Source organism: Calliphora vicina, chromosome 4 (assembly GCF_958450345.1).
Source record: "Calliphora vicina chromosome 4, idCalVici1.1, whole genome shotgun sequence".
Taxonomy (NCBI): Eukaryota; Metazoa; Arthropoda; class Insecta; order Diptera; family Calliphoridae; genus Calliphora; species Calliphora vicina.
In genome coordinates this window covers 30,205,852-30,222,710 of record NC_088783.1, presented here as the reverse complement: position 1 = coordinate 30,222,710, position 16,859 = coordinate 30,205,852, and the positions used below count along the sequence as shown (strand labels likewise).

The window sequence follows — 16,859 nt, the reverse complement described above, 5'->3', positions numbered from 1 at the left end:
TATTAGTTACGTAAGTATCTTTAAATATGAAATACTATCACATCAGCTTAATTGGCTGATTAATTGGCTTTCATTTTCAACAGTTACTCAATTTCAATAATAAGGTTTTCACTTAAGTTATAAAAAATTATCTAAAAACTGGGTGGAAAAATGTTTAAATATTCTTGAAAATTTAGTGAAATTATTTAACAAATGTTTTTAACTCTACATTTCCTGCTACTGAATTCAGATATTTCAGTAGCCTCAATCAAACTTAGTTGTGACAAACAATTTCCTCCAACCATTAACATAATTTTCATGATTACTTGTTTGTTTTCGTTTAATCAAAGTATTTTGTTGTTTAATTTAAAAACTATTTTAAAAAGTCTTTGTTTAATTATTTGCATTATTCAAAAATGTATAAATAAATTAACAAAAATTAGCTGCTTGATGATTATTTTAATAATTATTCTAGTTGTTATACGTAATGAGGAGTTGAGGGGGATGGAGAATTTCTTTATGTTTTTCTTGTTTGTTATAGTTTATGTTTGTTGTTGCAGTTGTTAATTAATTTTTTTTTATGATTTATAATGTATGATAAAGATGTTGTTCTTGTTTATGCTGATCTGCTGTTGTTGTCATACTAATCATTTGATTACAAATTGGTTCTTCGAAACCACTTATGGGTGAATCTATTGTGGCGATAGTAGTTGGTGGTGGTGGTTGTAGTAGTTGTGTTGTTGTTGTAGTTAAAGTGCTGCTATTGTTGTTATCGATTGTTGTTGGCGGTGTTGTTGTAATTGGTGTGTCATTGGTCTCATGATATCTACTCGAATAATAATTAATTTCATGATCTGAATAGACTTTTGTGGTTGCAATATTTGGTTGCATGAATGAAGTTTCAGCAATGATTGCTTCAATGTCAATATCGTCATTGTCATCATCATCAATATGATAATTATGCCTTAAGATGGTTGTTGGTAGTTGTAGTTGTTGTAGTAGTAGTAGTGGTGTTGCTGTTGTTGTTGTAGTTGGTGTAGGTGGTGGTGGTGGCGTTATAAGTCTTTGGTTACATTGTAATAATGTTAATAAATCATTATGTGACATGGCGGCTGGTATTGTTCTTCCTGTTGCTGTTGGTTTTATTGTTTTATCAAAATGTTGCATTGGTATTGTATCAAAATTATGATCTAAGTCTGGTGCGGATAGTGTGGTTTGTAAAATGGCCTGATGCTATACCCAGATCTGTTCCCTTCGATCACGCGATCGCAATCAAAGCCTTTGCTAGCACCAATCCTCTTCGTCTGAATCGGAGTGGCGTGCATGAAGGCCACCCTTTGGCTTATAGCCATTCATAACGGGTGAGGGTAAAACTCTCCCCGTTCTGCCCATAGCTACCGCTTGTTCAAAGGACAAGGGTGCTACGTATTCCAGTCTGTAAATGAGAAAAAACAAAAAAACAAAAATCATAAAAAGACAAAGAGATAGGAAGAGACAGAAATAAATATAAACATTATTAAGACGAAGTTCGTTTTAACTACATAAATATTTGTTGTTATATACTTAATTTAATGTATTTTTGTTTGTTTACGATTGATGTTTTTTTTTTGTTACCTTTCTCTTTCATACTCCAACTCACGATCTCGTTCTCGTTCATATAACTCACGCTCTCGATCCCGATATTCATATCGTGGATCGTCGAGTAAGCGGTCCCTATAACGAGCGCGATCACGCTCACGTTCTCTACTACTATAATACAGATCTCTAGGGTCCCGCAACAGATCGCGGTGGTGTGGCAACGAGTGAACACTATGAGGTGTTGAATGATGTGTCTGCAACAAAAAAACCAAAAACAAAATGCAAGTTTATCGAAAATAAAAAACCAAAATAAATCAAATCATATGTTTTTTTGTTGTTTGTTGTAAAAATCGGAACATGCTTGGTAGTTGATGAGCGTGGTTGGTTGGTTGGTTGGTGGTGGTTGTACGAAATGATAATGAAAAACTCGTCACTCGTATGAATGAATTTTTGATTTATGATGTGGGGGGGGGGGAGTACCAAAATAGTGATAATTTTTAATACCAAGATTTAGTTTTTTTTTCCAGTTTGTATATTCTTTTAACATGTTTCTCAATTATTTTAATTGTGATTTTATTTATTATTTTAATAATTGTGTGCTTTACGAAAAAATGATCCCTGATCTTTTATAGTTTATGAATGTTTTCAATGTTGTAATGATTCAACTTAAGAAATCTGAACTTGTAAATAACCAATTCCCCAAAAAAAGCTGCAGGTATCATGCAGACATTCATGATGATGATTTCATGCTTTTTGCATGCATTCTGAGACTTTAGTATTCACGCGTTCTGAAGATGTTTTCGTAGCAGAGTTTACACTAAAGGCATCTCGCTTATTGGAATGTCTTGCGAATAATATTAGTTTTTAATAATTTTTTAATATCCCACTTAATACTTATTTAAAGTAACTAACTTTATAATTTTTTTATTTTAAAATACAGTATTAAGATTATTTATAAATCTAAGTTAGAAAACAAAACCTGAACAAAAAAATACTTTAACTATGATTAAACAAAATATTTACTCAATATATTACAAACTTTTGGTACTTTTTCGTTTGAGGGATTTGAATTCCATAAAACAAATTATTCAATTCTTGATGAACTTCTCTTTTCTAATATGGTTATCCACTAGTGAAGTAGAAAACTGACAAAATGTACAATATTGATCAAAAATGTCATAATCATTATATCAGTTTCCAATGAAGTTTTCCCTTGAGACATTGATGGCTACTTTGGAATTCAAATAACCGACAAAATATGGATAAACATGCCTTATTGTCAAAGTCATTGATCATACAATATGTGGTACCCCTAAACTTCTTAGTTTTCTATTTGATATAACCATTATCACTAAGGATCATGCAGCGTCTCTTGTTTTACAATTGGTCATAAATATAAATCAGAACATGATTAAGGATTTCGAGTTGTTTCATCAATATCACAAGGATTTCTTACGAATCAAGAATGAATAACGAATTATAGCAATACACATTGAATTATAATTGTGGATTTGTGAAGCCGAGAACACCGAAATATTTTCTTTTGTATTACTTATGTTGGTTGTATCAAGACCTGAAATTACAAGCCCTTAAAATATTTGGATTACAAATCTCTTCTAAGCGCCACTAAATAACGCATTTTAGATATATCAAGATGACAAATGGGAATTGTCTATATGACGTTTGTTCAAAACTATCAGATTCAGATCCTGGAATTCCTTCCACTATGTTTCCGGATAGGCTTAAGATGCTATCGCAATGACATCATTATTCCACCCGACATCAACCGAATGTCTTTAGCGGATCTTCAGAAAACGTTGTAACGTTGTCATCTTTTTTTATTTAGTATTGTATAACAGTTCAAACACCACAACAACTTCTCCAAATTATTCAGCTGTATTACAAAAATAAGAGTTCTATGAAAAATGTTTTTCATGCTGACCTTCCTAACCAAAATTTCTGAACCTGTAACGTGATATTAGGATTTTTTATGTTTGATTACGTGAAGTCGAAAGCTTTCGTAGTTAAGTTAGCTACGATTCAATGTCCAAAACATGGAAATCAACATAACTCGATTAATTCGCTAGATACTGGAAGCAATGCTGGCAAGAGTGATCGAAACTTGCATATTCCGAATGTACCACCTACATTTAAGCCAAATATCTTTAAAAAGTCAATTTCAGGTCATCGCAAAAATTCTAACATCCAATTCCATTTAAGATGCAACAAAGTTCTAAATGATCTCAGATACCTGCGACCTAATAAAGTGAATTTCTGCTTTCAAGAATATGTACTCGCTCCCGGATATCTCAAGATGACTAATGTAGATCATCTGAGTAAAGAAACCAGGATATTGCCGGTCGGTCTCATAAGAACGATATATATATCCCTTACACTACGTATCCGGATGGCCTTCCGACATAATGAAAAAATGCTCCACCAAGTGGAAGACTCCGAAGCCAACCGAATACAATAACATCCTAAATGAATAGCCTATGATCTTGCATTGTGAGTGGTTGCTTTCAAGAATAATTCTCTATAAATATAACAACCGAATATGTGTAGATGATCAATGTGGATCATCTACATAAGGAGACGAAGATGCTGTCTGTCATCTGTCAACATTATTTGTTGATGGCCAAACTTCTACTAGTCATTCGAATAGACTTCCGACGGCGGTCTTCAAAGCTATTGATAGCTAAAGGCGGATGTCCGAAATTAATATCATGCAATCTTTTAAATTGAGGGGTTAATTCCCACGTAAGCAAAATATATACCCAATCCCAATTAAGAGTCAGTTGGTCTGAACTGCTAACGTGAAGAAAACGAAATTTTAAACTATTTTCATCCTCCAGAGCAAACTTTCCAGGCAAAGCTAGCTACTAGCCAAAAGGAAATTTTGGGATGAAATTTTGGGGCACCTAATGTTAGGCTTTAGGTCTGAAATTTGCGAAATATGACTAATTATTTTATCTCAGAACTTCGATCAAAGCTACGGTTCGAATCTGGACTATACTAGTAAGGACGGGGAAGTTAAACCTCCTATATCCCACTACTAAAGGTTGATATTCGAAAGATTTCGGGACTCTACAAACAAATCCTGGTGTAGTAGGACGGATTGCGGGTTGTCCAGGGCTATTTGGCCAAAGTTGGATGCAAAGGCAACCAGAAGAAGAAGAAGAACTGATAAGCGGGCACTGCTCTATTGGATCCTTCATTTTTAAATGGGATATGGGTGCACAGAACTTCTGTAGATTGTACGAATTGTGGAAATGGAAGAACATATTCCGCGTAACTCTTCTAGTCTACAGGGTCTCTGGCAAAAATGGCTAGGGGAAATATTCCATAATAAACTAGGAGATATAGGTAGATATGATCCAGGAAATCTTTTAGGCTTTATTAGAGGAATAGTCTGGCTATATTTAGATAACTAGACTATGTGAATCCCAGTCAATACTTATATCCTACACTTCTTTTTTATTTTTATTTGGACTAGGGTTATCTTTATGGTACCTTACTTCTTAACGTTGTCTCTCTAATTTAATTTCTTCTCTTCGCATTAAGTTCACACCAGGTTATATTTCTAAAGGGTATCACAATGGATCCTATGGGTCTCCGAGTGGAATTGTACACACCACTTTAAATGAAGCATAATTCCCAATACAATATCAGCGTCAGCGGTTTGGATCCAAAACCGATTAAACTTTTGAAAGCTGTTACTAGAAATCAAAACCTTAACTTAACCATGTAATAATTTCGGAACAATAAACTTGATTGTTTAGGTTGATGGTTGCACAAATTTGGCTTCTGGAATTATGAATTATTTGTTCCGATATCGTGTTCTTCAGATCTTCTTAGCTCTCTACTACAATTATTTGTTTTTAAAATTGAAAATGAATTGGTATAATATAATTTTATTCTCATCGCTATCCTGTTCTAATATTTTTAAATATATTTATATCCCAAATAATCTATTCCCCATTGCGTACCTTATAAGAACCATCAAAGGTTTTAACATACATTTCCTTCCATTATATATACAATTTTTCACTTAAATTTCCCCAAAAAAATACTTACATGTGTTGGACTTGCATTTAATTTTGGAAAATTAATATTTGTTGGCTTTAGCTGCAGTGTCGATGGTTTACTTGGTGTCGGTGGTAGACGTCTACCTCCACCACGACGATGGTTTAAATTTGGGTAACTATGTTGGCCATGGGGTCCACCTAATTTGTTAGCGAGAGAAAAACACAAATGAAAAAGAGATGTTGTTCAAATTATAAGAAATATTTGCAATGAGTGAAAATATTGTATGTAAGTATGTTTTACATAAATAATATATGGAATAAATTGAATGAATAAGTATTTAATAACACACATTTAATGTAGTTGGTTTATTTTGCTGATAAAATGTATGTATAGCGTTTGTTGTAGTTAGTTGTTATTGTAGATAATGAATTCGCTGTTATACAAATTTAGACATCAATTAATTAGAAATTAAACAGATAGAAATAGAGACAAAGTGCTCTTAACAAAAAAATCATATGATAGACATGCATGACATTTAAGAAAAAATAAATGATAATTGTTAAATAAATTCATAAAGAATAACATAAAATCTTAAAGTAAATAAATTCGAAAAGTATAAACAACTAAAAATAGCCAAACTAATGGCCTAAAAAAGCCATACAAAATGAAATTATATAGAAAATATTAATTAATTAATTAATTAAAAACGAATAACATAAAACATAAATTTGTTAGTAACGCATAAACCCACTTAATAAAACGTTATGATGACATGTTATGACATGAAGGCGCACATTGACATTGACATAATTTTGTTAATTAAATGTTGACATTTTGGATGACATTTAACACATAACAAGACGGCGATTTTCTTAAGAGCGAGAGAAAGAGAAAACAAAAATGCATGTATGATATAGATGGATTTTGATAAATAACCTTTGAGATGAGAGTTGTATTAAAAGCTATTTATTTATTTAGTTAAATGAGTCGTATGAGGCCTAAACGAACATAATGACTGACATTTGAATAAACATGACACGATCAAAAAACTATTTTCAAACCAAAAAAAAAAAAGAAAGAAATGCATGGCTCTAAGAAAAAGACAACAATGACTTGACTGTAACAAATGATGCTCTAAGTTGTTGTTATTTGACTGACTGACTGATTGATTGTTTCTAGTGTTTTGTTGTTGTAGTTGTGAACTTGACAGCTAGTGTTAAATGATGATGGACCCCAAAAAGGACCATCAATTTCTTGTACTGAAACAGTGTTTTTTTTTTTTAATGTTATTTTGATTTTACAAAGCAATTTAGACAAAAACATGGATGTTTCTAGACTGAGTGTAAATTAGAGCTTTTTATTGAATTCGAAACTGATTTAAAGCTAATAAAAATGATTTTGTTTTTCTTTTGTATTTTTGTAGGTGATTGAGTATTGACAGAGTGTTGTAGTTTTTATATATGAGAGAAAAAAGAGTTATACTGAGTAATTTGGCGAGAAAGAGAGATAGAGAGAAAGAGTATAACAGTGAAAAATTAATATAGAGAGTGTGTATAGAGAGTACCCATATCAATCCCATAGCCAAGTCTATCTCTTTCACGCATCTCCTGTAGTCTAGCAGGACTTGGTGATCGTGATCTTTGACATAGACTTGTTGTCCCATATGTGGGATAAGGCAGTTCAGGGCGTCTGGTGCGCGGTAAATGGCCACCATAACGTGAAGGTGAAGGCGAGCGGGCCGGACTTGTCGATGCTGACCATGAACCTGTTAGTTGGTATACATTAATAATTGAAAAAACAAAATAAATAATAAAGAAAAACAAACAACAACAAATAGGCAATAAATAATAGAGAAGGGGAAAAAAGTATATATAAATTTTCTTTTTTTTTTTTTTTAAAATTCATGTAAAATTGTTTTTTTTTTAATAAAATATGGCAGAATATTTTCAACAATTTTTTTTTAGATAATAATGCGCAATTTAAATTTAAAGAAATTATAGGGAAATCATTTGTTTCAAAAAAAGCTTATTTACAAAAGCAACGAAATAAGTTAATAAAAAATCTAATACATTTATTATAAAAATATTTATTATTTGTAGTTTGTATAAAAATTGTTAAAATGTTTTTAAAATTGGTGTAGGTGAATTGTTTGGAAGAAATATTAAAATTATTATTGGCATTTCATTCTATTCTCACAAGCTGTAGTATTCCCGATATCAAATACTGATATACTCCAATTAAAGCTAAACATTTTTCTAAGATAGCGTTTCACAAAATGTTTGTCCTGGATTCAGTATGAGCTTGATCAAATTCTTAAAAAAACGAAATTTGCTCCTAAATTTCACATTTGGTTTAAAAGTGGTCAAATACTTAAGAATAAATTAAAGTTTCCTAAACTACTTTCAGTTTTAATCCCACTTTTTTGAATAATTTTTATAAATGTTTAATTTATGTAGGTATCTACACAAGTTTCTCTCCAAATATGTTTTAAATATGTCGAATTCATGTCACCGAATTTGATTATGATCGGTCCATAATTAGTCATTGTTCCCATAAGACCCACTTCCGTAAATCTTTTTAACGTTCATAAATCTCATAAAAATGTTGGTATACGCATAACATAATTACTTTCATATATACATAAACTATGACATAATTTCATGCTGATCGATCAATAATTGATCATAGCTCCCAGAAGTCCCACTTCAAAAATCACTCTCGAATATTGTTAGTGTAGGGTATTATATGTGTCGGGCTTGACCGATGATACTTTCTTACTTATTTGATAAGGAAATTTGAAGATATTTATGGGAAAATGCATGGTGATAATAATAAAAAAAACATATGGAAAAATCGTACGTTCGCGACCCGTACGTTCGTGACCAATTAAACCAAAACCAATAGAGATACTTTATTGTGTAAGTTCTGAATAGAGACCTAGATTAATACACTTTTAGAATAAACTAGCTGAACCCAGTCTGCGTTGCTGGCCCTTCAAAGACCAAAAACCAAGAATCTGACTTTACACTTTTCTGAAGATTCTGTGAAAACTTCATCAAAATCGGTCCAGCCATTTTTGAGTCCATACGGAACTGTACATACAAACATCCATTTTTATGAAATATAGGGCATTAACGGTATAATGTAAAATTTTGATTTTTACACACCCCTCCGCCCACAGACCGAATATCAAAAATATAACTATACAGTATTACCCGCTGGGCTATTGAGAAGATTTCCAGAAAATTTAATTAAAATCGGTCCAGCCGTTTTTTATATATATAGATGGAATTAGCGGTATAATGTAAAAATTTGATTTTGCCACACCCCTCCACCCACAGACCAAAAATTCAAAATCTGACTTTACAGTCTTACCCGCTAGACTATTCTAAAGATTCCCTGAGAATTGCATCAAAATCGGTCCAGCCGTTTTTGAGTTCATTCAGAACATACATACATACCCACATACAAACATCCATTTTTATATATGGGGCATTTCATGTCAAGTGAACCAACTTTTGAAATCGATGTCTTCCGATCGGGATGAAATTTGCACCAAGGTTAGCTCTATTGGATAGTAACTCAGACACAATTTTTCAACAACATCGGTCGAGAACTCTCTGAGTTATAGGGGGTAAAATTTTGACAATTTGGTCAAACAGGGGTTTTTTCTTATCCATGTAACTTATTACCTATTGTTCTTAGCAAAATGTGTCCCAAATAGTATAGATAGCTATTTCTTCGATCTTTCAAAAAAAATATTAAAAAAAAAAAAAAAAAATTTTTAATATTTTTTTTCCGAAATCAAAAACTTTTTTGACTTTTTTTTAAAATTTGTTCTCTTTTTTTTTTTTTTTTTTTTTTCTTAAAATAAAGTTTAGATATTTTCCTTGAACACCTACTTGGTCGCTTAGTGGGATGCGAGTGGGATATCTATCAAAATAAATATTTTGTAACTCAAAACATAAAATTTTTGACATTTTTTGCAAAATCAAAAACTTTGTTGACTTTTTTTTTCAAAATGGACCCTTTTTTAATCTTTTTTTTAGGTCAAACTAAAGCTTAGATATTATCCTTGAAGACCCTTTTGGTCGCTTAGTGGGATGCGAGTGGGATATCTATCAAAATAAATATTTTTTAACTCAAGACTTACAATTTTTGACTTTTTTTTTTGCAAATACGATTTTTTTTCCAAATGGGCCCTTTTTTTAAAATTTTTTTTGTAGTCAAAAGAAAGCTTATGTCCATTCCTTTAAGATATTTTTAGTCCCTTAGTGGGATGCGAGTGGGATATCTATCAAAATAAATGTTTAAAAAAGGGTCCATTTTGAAAAAAAAAGTCAACAAAGTTTTTGATTTTGCAAAAAAAGTCAAAAATTTTATGTTTTGAGTTACAAAATATTTATTTTGATAGATATCCCACTCGCATCCCACTAAGCGACCAAGTAGGTGTTCAAGGAAAATATCTAAACTTTAATTTAAGAAAAAAAAAAAAAAAAAAAAAAAGAAACAATTTTTAAAAAAAGTCAAAAAAGTTTTTGATTTCGGAAAAAAAATATTAAAAATTTTTTATTTTTTTTTTTAAATATTTTTTTTCGAAAGATCGAAGAAATAGCTATCTATACTATTTGGGACACATTTTGCTAAGAACAATAGGTAATAAGTTACATGGATAAGAAAAAACCCCTGTTTGACCAAATTGGCAAAATTTTACCCCCTATAACTCAGAGAGTTCTCGACCGATGTTGTTGAAAAATTGTGTCTGAGTTACTATCCAACCTTGGTGCAAATTTCATCCCGATCGGAAGACATCGATTTCAAAAGTTGGTTCACTTGACATGAAATTCCCCATATATAGAATAGATTATTCGCTTTTAAATATTCCGTTTACATTTCACTACTGTCAGCCAAAGTTGACTTCTATTTTGCGTAAGTTCGTTACCACATGTTTATAACTATCATTATGAAAACTTAAACTCGATGACATCCATCTTTTGTACTAAATATAGAGCTACCAAAATGCTATCGAATCGCAAAAAAAATGCTATGAAAAGTTATATATAGAAATTCTTTGGACATCAAAAGCGTATGAACGTACGTTCGTAACCCCAGGAAATGCCCATATGTTTTAAAAGAGAATAATTTAAAATCCAAAATTTTTTTTTAATTTTAAAATTTAAAAACTTTTATTTTAGGATCCGAATGAGATGTTGCTTCGAATACGTTTAAGTTTGATAGGAAATGCTATTATTAAACTAACAAAAAAAACGGGTGGAAAATTCTGTCTGATAATTTTGAAAAACCGAACCAAGGTCCTACCAAAGTCCAGAATTAAAAAAAAAAAGTGGAATGGATCAATTAAAGATAGTATAAAACACAGTATAACAAAAATTCTTTTCTAGACATCGAAAGTTTTTAAAATCGTATTATCGGACAAGAAACTTTTAACAATCTTGTCGATATGTGCGAAAGTTGGAAAATTGATTACATATAATAGACCGATGCAAATGTTCTTCTTTATTCAAAGTATTGGCTCCCAGAGAGAGCGTTCTGTTGCGATTGAAACAAATTGTAGTCGAACGGGGCATGGTGTGGACTATAAAGTTGTGAATCAAAACTTGCCAACCATTTCATTGTAAATGCTTTTTAATATGGCGTTTTTTTGAACAATGCTCGGCATTCACGGTCTCTCGGCTTCAAATCGTATGGTACCCAATTTCCCTGATTCTGAATGAATCCCAGTGATCCCAATGATTTTGCAAGCTCTGGTTGAGTTTGACAATATATTCATGGATTAATGCCTCCAATTATTGGTCTTCAAACTGTGTCTTCCGTATCAAAATTACCACTTCTGAACCGAACAAACCATCACTCGTACATTGAAACCGATGAAACACATTCACCATAAGCTTTGGTGAGCAAGCGGTTTACTTCAGTGTCACTTTTTTCAAATTAAAGAAGCAAAATTTCCCGTTATTGTAAATCTCGAATTTTCAAGTCATACATCAGTTTAGGAACTGCAGATTTATGTCCACTTATTTAATTAAACCCCTATCCATGATTTGGTGGCTCTCATGATTCATTTTATTTCTACAATCTAATTATTCAATTCTGGCCCATTATAGTTTTCTAAAAGTTCATGATAGCGAACGATCATCCTCATAATAAAAGCATACCCCAAATAACTGAAGCCAGAGACATAAATTTTGGACTTTCGATTCGAATCCCACCCAAATATATTCATTAAAAAAGAAAATTCTAACGTTTAGGGAGTAACAAGATTAAATTTGTTTGTAAAGGGTGTCTCTGTAGGAATGCACTTTTTCATTTTAAAATAAAAACACGTATTTTTTGAGATAGTTGTGATTTTTTTATTGGATTGTAAAGAAGATATGTTACGATTAAATATGGCATAAAATATCCGTCGAATGGCCCCACGGCTCTAAAGACATACCATTACTATTTTCATGACTTTTTCATAGAGATGTGGCTGTATGCCACCGATGGATCAAGGATTTGACATTTTTAGGGGGCTAGGAAAAATAATGGACAGATTTCAGAAATTTTATCGAAATATCTTCAAAATCGATTAATCGATTGAGAAAGTGATTACTGTCGATCGGTACTTTAAAGTGGGTGTTTGACTAATTGCGTGTTATAAACATTAGCACAAACGCAATGTACCCTCCTCACTATGTTGGTACATATAAGTTATAATGAGTCATTACCTAGTAACCCTATTATTAAGAAATATCCCTTAAGAAATAATAAAAAAATAAATCTATTATTAAATTAAAAAAATTAAATATTTTACTATCTTCTTCTCCAGTATTTTATATCTCAAATACTGTGTTAGGTGCTGTATAAATTTTTTTTAAATTTACAACAATTATTGACAATATTTTCCAAAATGGGGGAAGTATAAAAGTATTAAATTGTTTGCTTTGATTTTTTGTTTCATACAAACAACATTTAACAGTGTCATGCAATTGTTTTTTGTTTTTTTTTTTTTGTCATTTTAACATTTGTTGTTGTATGTTTTCTTGTGTTATATAAATTTTATATTTAGTTTATACAATAAATAAACTAAAATTTACGAATAAAAAATTAAACAAATCATAATTTTAAATAAATTAAGAGAACACAATTAGCATGCCTTTCTTTTGTCTTTTTTTTTAAAAAAAAGTATTTATTTTGGAATTATAAAAAGCTTAAGAAATACCAAAAAAAAAGTAAAACTTTCAAAAGGGATATTTTTGTAGAAGGAGTAGTGTAAAAAAAAATTACATACCTCTTGGATAACGCGTATGATGACCATAACTTCGAGGATGACGGGTTTCCTTGACCATCTCTACAACATTAGATACAGTATCCGAAAACCCAATATCATGATGTTGATATGGATGGCCACGCCGTCTACTTGGACTAGGTGATCTGTAATTAAAAGTAAAAAAGGTGGAAATTATGAGTATATTTTAGTGAATTTTGGATGATTGAGTTATAAGTTGAAAAAGAGCTTTGAAAAGATTCATTCCATAAATAAAGAAGAAAGAAGGTCTTGTTTTTCGAAATGCTAGCTGAACGATTTCGTCAGCCCCACTTCAGATTATGCCGTGCTATTAGCCAAGAAGAGACTACCTCACAATTGGGTCGCTTATAGTTATTTGTGCCCGCAGAGAAAAAATATAGTTGTACATGTTTACCATAACCATTTCAACATATTTACAAGTTTTTTTAACAATATTATGGTTACTGTAATTATGTATTTGATTGCGGTAACCATAATATGTTTAAGTTAGCATTCACATGATTGTAGCAATCATATATAATTGTGGCAGCCATTTTTATGATCAATATTGAAATGGTTATGGTAAACATGTACAACTATATTGTTCTCTGGGAGTGTAGAAGGGAGCATAGATTGAACATGGCACGATTGGAAGAACGTGCTCTTTCTGAATGGGTGAAGGAAGAGTTAAACAGTGACAAGAGAAGGAGATGAAATTTTGATTTCGAAGTTCTTATAGAAACGTCACAGATCGGTCAAAACATTTTTGTATAATCTTCCACGTAATTCGGACGTACTGCGGATGTGAGATCAGCCCTTACAGAACTATTAGTTGCTCCGATAGGCTAGAAGATAGTGTGCTGGACTAGCGATATGTCGGTTATGGGTTCGATTCCCACCGAAGACTCTGAATGTTTCTGCAATTAGGGTTTTGAATTGGGTTTAGGGAAAGTAATGATAAAGACATAAGAAAGTCATTGCATAGTCATAGAAGGAATGACAAATTTTACATTCCCGAAGAATATCGAAATTGAAAGAGTCTTTATGAAGACAATTTTCTACAAATATTTACCTTAAACTAGGTGATCTTCTATGGCCGTTTTGATAAGCGTGTCCAGGATGTAAATGAGCAGCATCGGCACCGGTTAATGATTCCTGAGATGGATGTCTTGGTGCATCCCGCAGTTCCAACATCTACACGAAGATTATTGATTATAAAATAAATGATTAAAACATATTAGTACATTGTTCTCTTATAACAACTGTTTGTTTAATTAAATAAACTTTTCCAAATTACTTTTTTGTTTGTTTTGGTAAATTTAAATAATTTATAAATAAAAGTTACAAAACTTTAAAGAGGGAAAGGGGGCAGTCTAATATATAAATAGTTTTTTTTTTATTCAATAAAGGTTGGGATACAATGCAGGAGGGTTTTTAAAAATATATATATATTTTAAATGTATTTGGTTTTGTTATATATATATATATTTATATGTATATAGATGTATATTAATATAATTTACGAGTATAATTAAATAAATCACATTTAAAAAACACTTGTAACATTTCTACTTAAAAATAGTAACTTTATTTATAAACGAAAACCCCTAAGTTTAACAATTCATATCAATTTCATTTGAATTTGTTTAAAACTAATGAATTTCATTTCAACTTTCTAATTCTGTTGTAATTTTTGAATTAATTCTGTTCAATTTTCATTATAATTGTTTTTCAATTTGTCCTATATTTATGAAATATTGAAAACTAAATTTTTATATCATAATAAAAATTAAAATTAAATGAACAAAAGTAATCAAACTAAAATTTTCTAAATTATAAAAGAAATCAATATATAACAAAATATTATTTATTTTAAAAAGTGCTACGTTAACATTTGACTATTTCAACTAATTTTTACAAATATTTTTTGTTTTACTAAAAAAAGTTAATATTTTATTTGCATGCTTTTAGTATTATTGTGCTACATGATTTATTTATAAATTGCTAAAAAACAAAATTAAATTAAAGTCTTCATTGTCAAATACTTACCCCTGTTTAGTTATTGTAATGAAATTAAAAATTTACAAAAAATCTCAAAAATTGTTAATACAAAATGTATTTGATGCTGATGATGATTGACAATATTTACAGTGTTTTATGTACAGTGTGGTGCAATAATGAATGTATGAATTTTATTTACGTGTTGTTACAATTGTTTTAACATTAACTAAATATTTATTCTAAACGAAGTAAATATTTCATAGTTTTACGATGAATGTACACGAGACGCGAACTACATGTTTTCTTTTTACATTTCACACAATTTACCTCATAAAAATAGAATATGTTGGAGAAAATAAATAGCATTTTAAAGGATTATTTTTCCCCTAATCAAATATATTAGAAGTTTGAATTTTTTAAATTAATTTCCAATTTAAAAAAAATCAAAATTTGTTCTACATTTTATTTCACTCCCTCTGGATCCGCGCCAGTATTACATATACCATGGGAAGCGCCATAATACTTTTAGGATTAAAACAATTTCTGACACTCCTAACGAATGGTTACCAATGACAACAAACTTACAAGAGAATGAAACATGCTCTTATAGCAGGGATGTCCAAAGCTAAAACTGCTATAGTATTGGTGAGAGAAAGAGAGCTGCACCGCAAGAAAAGTTTAGTAAGCTAAATAAAAGATGTAAATATTTGTAAGGCTTTATTGGTTAATAATAATCAAGCCAAAAAAAAATTGTTCACAGAAGTATATTGATGTGAAAAACCAGACAACACTTTAAAGTTCTAAATATATTAAACAATCAAAATATTTCTTTCAGTGATCATGAACAAAAATTTAAAAATAGCAATACATCCGCTTGGCGTGTGCATTCGTCGCTGTCTCAGTGACTACTAAACAGAAAAGAATAAGAATATGTGTGTTGTTATTCAGCGTTAAAGCATAATGAAATGGACATCATTGTCTCATAGTATAACTAGATCAGTATCAATCGCAAGATCCTGCGATTCGATCGTGTACCCAAGTCAATGACACAATAAAATCAAGGAGGGTGTAACCTTTAAATTCATATTAACATCGGCCATAATTCTTGGTTACTTGACCAATTTGGCACATGGTGGATATGTGCAGTGACTTGATTCTCAACTTCACGATCATAACAATTTCTGGCTCTCCAAATGAAAGGCTACCAATGATAACAAAAACATAACATAGCAAAACAAGAGTATAACTAAATAAGTATAAATCCCAGAATCTCGCAACAGTTTTTTATAGTTGGTCGATTCACAAGCTATTCATATTAATGTCATAATGGTCTAATATTTCACGATTCGGAGGCTCGGCTTAACCGACTCTTAGGCGTTCGACGAAGGTCTCTGCGGGTTGGTTATGATTACATAATAAACATAGCATACAGAGACATTTATTTTAGGACATTTTTTGTTTGAAAGGCAATAACAACATTTTCAAACCATTGATAGGATACCTTGTGAATCGGTCAATTATATAAAGGGATCTACATCCTAAGCGATGTAGAACCTTTTCATCTAGATGACATTTATTTTAGGACATTTTGTGCTTGAAAGGCAATAACAAAATTTTCAAACCATTGATAGGATACCTTGTGAATCGATCAATTATATAAAGGGAAAGTTTGTCGGGCACTGTTTCAAACAAAACTATCCTAAGCGATGTGGAACCTTTTCATTTAGATGGACTTAATATATTCGTCAACATTGCCGGATTGCCTGGTCGTATACTCTCTCATTTCGGTGGTCAGAATTTCCACATATTAGATCGTGCCCTTCTGCTTTTCTGTCACTAAGGAATTTTGATAGGAGAGATGATTAGGTAGCAAACTCTATTGTACAACACGACATGATATCAATTAACACTAACGGTTCAAAAACGGAGAAGGGCACAGGCAGCGGAATTTTCTCTGATGAATTTGTCTTCTTAGTTTTTTTCG

The 16,859-nt window shown here is 31.1% G+C and overlaps 1 protein-coding gene across 1 annotated transcript in view; it reads right to left on the bottom strand.

Moving 5' to 3' along the window:
- Window positions 1-1,262: 1,262 nt before the first annotated feature.
- Window positions 1,263-16,859, bottom strand: part of cac (cacophony) — a 210,149-nt gene continuing 194,552 nt past the window's right edge. The window contains exons 28-33 of the mRNA XM_065509066.1: window positions 13,947-14,068; window positions 12,878-13,020; window positions 7,151-7,351; window positions 5,635-5,783; window positions 1,594-1,811; window positions 1,263-1,414 (exon numbers count right to left, since the gene is read on the bottom strand). Coding sequence (XP_065365138.1) covers window positions 1,264-1,414; window positions 1,594-1,811; window positions 5,635-5,783; window positions 7,151-7,351; window positions 12,878-13,020; window positions 13,947-14,068 — 984 coding nt within the window. The 3' untranslated portion in view covers window position 1,263. The remainder of the gene's footprint in view (window positions 1,415-1,593; window positions 1,812-5,634; window positions 5,784-7,150; window positions 7,352-12,877; window positions 13,021-13,946; window positions 14,069-16,859) is intronic.